Source organism: Limanda limanda, chromosome 16, assembly GCF_963576545.1.
Source record: "Limanda limanda chromosome 16, fLimLim1.1, whole genome shotgun sequence".
Classification (NCBI taxonomy): domain Eukaryota; kingdom Metazoa; phylum Chordata; class Actinopteri; order Pleuronectiformes; family Pleuronectidae; genus Limanda; species Limanda limanda.
In genome coordinates, this window is record NC_083651.1 from 8,320,237 (window position 1) to 8,326,885 (window position 6,649).

The 6,649-nt window shown below is 39.5% G+C and overlaps 1 protein-coding gene across 1 annotated transcript in view; it reads left to right on the plus strand.

Moving 5' to 3' along the window:
- Window positions 1-1,293: 1,293 nt before the first annotated feature.
- Window positions 1,294-6,649, plus strand: part of LOC133021572 (radixin) — a 21,378-nt gene continuing 16,022 nt past the window's right edge. Inside the window, exon 1 of the mRNA XM_061088479.1 lies at window positions 1,294-1,335. Within this exon, the coding sequence (XP_060944462.1) occupies window positions 1,324-1,335 (12 nt within the window). The 5' untranslated portion in view covers window positions 1,294-1,323. The remainder of the gene's footprint in view (window positions 1,336-6,649) is intronic.

Consider the following 6,649-nt stretch of genomic DNA (forward strand, 5'->3'; position numbering starts at 1 on the left):
AACTGTTGTGTTTCTATATAGTTTTAAGGTCTCAAAAATAAAATTGAGTTAAATCGATTCGTTTGAAGTTAATTGTGTGTAATTAATATAGTTTGTATCACATTTATAAGTTCCTGGCATAAGCAGAGAAGCTAGTGATCATTATGTCCATCAACCCGTCCATAATCATTTAGTTTCAGAGCAGAATCCCAAAAAACATTTGGAATATTTTCATGAAGCCTCACACACGTAGTTGTGTTAATAATCAGTGAGTGAAGTGGTGAAGGGATGCCTTCTGATATTTTGAGTTTGCCTGGATGCATCATCTCTTGATGACTCTTGTTGGATACAAGTTCATAGACAAGGACAAAATACATTTGCTTGTATATGTTTGTAGCAGAAATGAATGAAGCATTTAACTTTATTGAGTGAGTATATAAAGTCTGTTATTTTGATTGTAATCAGCATAAAGATTTCCAGACTCCAGGTTTATTCATCTGTATATAATCATTTAACTCGTTGATTGTTGAAACTGCAACACCACTTGTTTTTTTGAATGAATCATTTTGGTTTCCTTGAACAAGTAATCACTTTCCCTCTTAGAAAGCATCTAAGTGAAATCGATCAAACAATATGACCTATTTAAATAATTGTAAGGAATTTGCTGTATTACATAGCAGTAAGAAAATGTATTCTCGGTCTTTCATCGAGAAATCAAACTTACTTTTCATGACACAAAATATTTTTGTCCGTCAGTTTAAAAATGTTTTATGCCAAACTACACAAAGTTTGCTGAATAATTTTAGAAATAGAAACATATTGAAGGAATTCAGACCATCAACAAAGCTTGTCTGGGATATAATGTTCATATTGCACAATGCATATCTTTCTAATACTCAGCATTTTACTCTGAAAAATTTAAATTCAAACTAATTAAACATTTTGTTTGACACTTGACACATCACAAAGATTCTGCACCCATGGGACACCTACTGGCGCAGGTCAAAGGTCACCTCAGAGAGATCATTTAAATGTCTTCTAAATGAGAAACTGCGGACATAGCAAATTTTCTATCCATTTGTCTCTCTGTGATTTGCTCCTCCGCTTTCTATCTTTTCTATTTTGCACTCAACATTTCTCATCACTCTTTCCCAAACTGCGAATCGGCGTGTTGTGTTTTGACGTACACTCTGATGTTTATCTGTTTGTTTGTGTGTTGACATGGGTGCATTTGTGTTTGTTTGTTGTCTCTCAGGTGCTGGTGCCCCGTAGGGAGGCAGGAAGACGGAGGAGGACTTCTTTGCGGTTTCTCAGAATCAGGGGACAGGTGGAGAAAGGAGAAAGATGCCTAAACCAGTGAGTTTCTAATTCTATAGCTACATTCCTGCGACTACTGATGTTCTTAATTCCCACAAGGTTTGCTCACCTATCTGCGGAATTCTTCAGTATCAGAATTTAAAACTTAAGGGAGTTATTGCCTTAAAGTTTCAATGAGAAAAAACTGCTTAAGATCATAGCTGACTTACACCCTTCTGTGTATTTACTAGATTGCAGCATCTACAATATTGGTGATTCTAAGAAACTGATACTGCAGTTAAAACAAACAGCCCCTCTGGATACTTTCAGGACAATCTCAGGAGTTTCATGTTTGATAGCAGCTTCAGTGTTTTTAATTGCATTCTTCTTCTTTAACCATTTTATTTGAGCTTTTGTATTGAAAAGCTCAAATAATTAACAGGCTTGAAAGGCATGCATCTGCAGTGTGGCACAAACAAAATGTAAATACTCTTCTCTGCAAGTAAAGAAGTCAAGACCAAGAAAAAGGCGGAAATAGAAAATTAATTTAGGGTTCGTGTTAAACGTGTACTCGGCATCGGGGAAGTTATGTTGTTCACTCCTGTCTGCTTTAGTCGGTTGGTTTGATTGTCAGCTGAATTATGCAAAAAATACTACACGGATTTCCACAAAACTTCATGGGAGGACAAGAGGAATCAATTAAATTTTACTCAATTTCCCCGGAAATATTTCATGAATCTTGAGTAAATAAATTCATGCATGCTTGGAGGACTGATATCTATGAGTGTGTGCGGTTTGGTGCTGCTTCGTTGAAATTAAGGGACCTGTCGGAGGTCAGTCCCTAACTGAATGTCATACTAGTTTAGTAGTAAACTGATCATAGGCATGCAGTCTGCAGAAAAGTATTTTAACACCTTTAAACTGCAGCAATCATTTTATTATTCATGACATTCGAGGCAATCCTGCGATTAAAAACATAAACTGTAGTATAATTGTTTTCTACTGACGGCAGCTAAAGTAATCAGTTTAGTTAAGATGGTCACAATAACTGCAGAGCACCATTCAAACAACACCCTTTATTTGACCTCAGGGCTCAAGAGGTTTTTGGCTCGAGGGAGAGGTTGACTGTAAGTTCAGGATGGGTTTCAGGCTCTGATGAAAAACGGGTGAGAAAGAAATAGAAATAAACCATTGTTCTTTATTCCTGAAGTGCGGCCCCTCATGCATGCCAGCCTGGAGTCTTTGCATCAGCTCTCCCAGTCAGAAGTAATCTGTCACAGGGGTGTACGGAGCGTTTGGGAACACATAGACACACACAGTCACACAGACACACAACAGTCGGTCACTTTGTGGAACTGTCCTGTCGATTGAAAGGGGCAAACACAAAGAGGTCTTTCTCTGCTCTATTTTTCGACTGAAGGACACTGGGAGCTTTCATGTTGCTCTGACACAGACTCACAAACATACAAACACACACACAGCCTGAGTTTGCACTGCAGCTTAAATAAAAGGATTAAAGTTTGATGGTTGTGGAGCTTATTGTACCTTTTTATTATATTACCTTTATGATATTTTCACCTTGGAAACAGGAGCATGAATCTGGTCAAAGAGCACTTTGCCTCAATAGGTATTTGTTTTATGGTCAATAAACTGATGTCAAAAGTTGTGTTGGTGTTTTGAAAATTTGGCTCTTTATTATTTGTATAAACATCTTCTTGATTAAATTAAAGACTGTTACAACACAGAAAAAACTAATTCCATTTAACTATTTAATGCTCAGCGTTATGATTGAAAAGGACTTTCTGTCTTTTAATTTAGCATTTTTATATAACGCACTTGAAGAAAGAAACTCCCTTATGATGCTCCTCTTTTTAGCAAAGGTGGTAAATGTTTGCAGTTGCAGAACAAGTCGCTTTTATATTCTTAATTTCACTTCAATTTGATTCAACATCCCTAGATGCAGAGTATTTGAAATAAATTCAGTTTAAGTTGATAGACATTGATTTGCTGAAATGATAAATCTTTCTGACTGTAAACCTTCACTTGAATTGACTAAAAAAAAGAATGCTAGAGGTCAGTGAAAACGAGGAGGCGTGTGGTCGCAGGGTGTTTACAGTCCTGCTGTCTATACGTGCTGGCTGCCTCCACATCTATCTGCACGTAGCCCCTGCTCCATCAATCTCAGTAATAGGGAATTAGGCCAGGTCCAATTCCTGGAAAGAGACCAGGGACATGTGATGGGAAAAAAAAACTAATGAAAGGATCGGAAGTGAAGAGAGAGATAGAGAGAGTGTAATGGAGATGGATAGAGGAGGATGAGAAATGAAGGGAAACGATGGAGCAGCTTATAATAAAGAGAAAGGGGAAGGAGCAGAGAAGGAGGGAGGTTTTAAAAGGCTTTTAAAAAGGTTCAGTGCTTTTTGACCTTGTTTCCGGTCACATCTATTGAACATGCAATCACAAAGAGTTAAAACATGAAAATCATTCAAATGGATCCTATTGGCTATTATCTGACGATAAATTATCATCTGGGTCAACAGCCAATATCTTGGGACGTCAGGTGTAGACAGTGGAAGTCTGGGCTAACACTTTGTCCTCTTTACACACAAAATACAATTACATTTTTGCTTATCTCTGTTAACACCTATCTTCATATGAATGCAGATAAATGAAAAGGCCAATAACCGATGCATTTCTTTTCATTTATTCCAAGTCTTTTGCTCTGCACAAGAATTGTTGACCTGCAGGCAACCACAGCCTGCTCAAATGTAAATGGTCAAACTAGAAATAGAAACCGGATGGCCTCCAGATTCTGCACATCGCCATCACCTCTCTCATACAGAGGGCCGTTTGAGATCTAGATTTTGCAAAGGGATTTAGCTGTGTTGTGTCTGATAAGCACCCATGCAAAGAAGTCAATAAATTGAATCAGAGAGAAACAGATGAAGGGACGATGTGGCTGGAGATAACAGTCGTGTAGACGGCCAGATGAAGAAAAAATTCATAGTGATATGAAGAAATAAAGCTCAGATTATTGAAACGCACTGAAGGGAAGAAGAATAAAAGGACATAGAGGGATAAAGGAGATTTGGGAGAGGACTGATTGACAGGTACTTTGTTCATATCAAGCCGAGAAAAAGGACACCCCGAGCCCCCCTCGAGGGGAACCACTCTGGTTACTGGAGGCTGCACATTAACATCAGGCCTTGCATTCAGACAATAAACACATCAGCCCTTTGACCGCTCCTGTGCATTCTCTGGTGTGATATCTGCCAATGAAAATGCTCAAATGTCACGTCGGATGAAGAGCTTAAGCTGAGTGGTCCCTGTAGGGGTGCTTCATACCATTGAACACATGAGGTAAGGAAGAGATGGAAAACAGAAAGAGCAGGTGAACAAAAAGAGTCTGTTTTGTTGTCTCCCTAAAAGGAACGACGAACGATAAGCTTGTTAGCCTCAGGCGGGCCATTAAAAAGGTAGTCTGGACCCTAACCCTCCCCGAGGCTGTGTTTTAATGGTGTGTCTGTGAGCTCCATACACCCCTAACACAACATGCATTTCCCCTGGTATACATGTCTTTTTCATGGTGGTCAAAATGGGGGTTGTAGCCTACAGAAGGGCTCTGTGTCAGTGGCTATACCAGATAGAAGCAATCTTATCTTTACCTCCTATTCCAGCTTATTGTTGTTAATAAATGCATTGAAGCTATTCTCACTTTTAGCAACGGAACTGATTTGATTTTCTGGGTCTTGAATATATAATATTACAACTGAACTAATTTGTAAGACCTCAGCCCCAAAGGAACATTTGTTGCCCACCGGAACCCCACAAAAGAGCCTTGTTTATTTAATTTTCCTGCAGTTTTACACAGCAGCTGTAGGAAGTCTTGTTCTCCACATAGAGGTCACAGGTCAGGTACAGAGCAACACCCTTGAAACTGCTGCAAAATTGTTGTCTGGTTGAATAGGTGAAAGTAATTTTGGGACCATAATAATAAAAAAAAAAATCATATACTGGTCTGATCTCTTGGTGTTTGGAGTCAATGTCTGAAGAGAAAATCTTACAAACCTTGTATTATTAGGATATAGAACAAGACAACGAAAAATATGACAGACCTTCCTTGAAGTTAGGTCAGGAAATGAGGAACAGTTAGGTCTGTGGCCCCTGCTGCTGTTTCAGACTCCATTCAGTAATACAACAAGTAGACTGAGTCTTATACGTGTACACAAAGCTTCTTAGAGGAGAAAGGACAAAGAAAGGAGCCTCGGGGGAAATGAAAAAGAGCAAACATAGAGAATCATTCTGACCATTCAGCAACACTCACCCCGAGGGGATTCAATGTTGCTGGAGAATCCTTTAAAAGATGTATTGATTTCCAGTATGTTTTGGTGAGTGTATGTTAATGCCTGTCGGCACTGTGAGTATGTATGTGCATGAGTATAGATCTGTGCTTGCCCATGTTTCACAGAATAGAATAAACGTTGCACACATGTCAGTTCTATCATGATACCTGTCTGCTTGAATAAAGAGTGATATTTGAGCAGTTGGGTTTGTCCAGTGTCTGCATGTGTGCGTGTGCACATGCATGCATCAGATCGGTTAATCCAGGGTACGAGATGTGGTGGGACATCGTACATTATTGATTTATCGCCGCGTTTTGCACATGTTGCCCGTCCTGGTGTCCCTGGGGGCCAGGGGCTGGTGGGGGTGGGAGGGAGAGGGAGGGAGGCTTTAAATATTTCAGAGGGCCATTTTCATTTCTATAATGGGAATTATCCAAGTCACTAAAACTAATTAGAGGCAGGGTGTGAAGTTCATCCCCCCCCCATCCAGCCCCTCCAGCTCCTCTTCTAACCTCAACTAAATTCAAGTCACAGCTTCATTGGAATGTTTTAAAAATAGCTGCCAGAGCATCAGGATAACACATTAAGAACTAGAGCCGCACATGATTCATAACACAGAGATTTACTAACATGCACAACACAGCCAAAAGACTGTGGTGGTTATTCATGATGCAGACTTTAAGAAAATAATGATACTTTAAATGACAGTAAAACGTAACATGGCAATGTCTCAGTGTCTCAAGCAATGTCCCGGGTGGCTGTGGCTCAGGAGGTAGAGAGGTTGGTGCACTAACCAGGTCTGTGTTAGATCCCTGGCTCCCCCACTCTGAATGCCGAAGATAACGCACCTCGGCCGTGCTGACAATGCATGAATGATGTGCGATGGAAAAAAAGGAGACTCCATAGAAGCACTGACTGATGGAATACAATTTCTTATAATAATGCCTTTATTAATAGAACACTTTTAAAAATCTAAGTTACAAAGTGTTTACAAGAGCAGCGAAATAAAACAGACCGGTCATAAAATCATG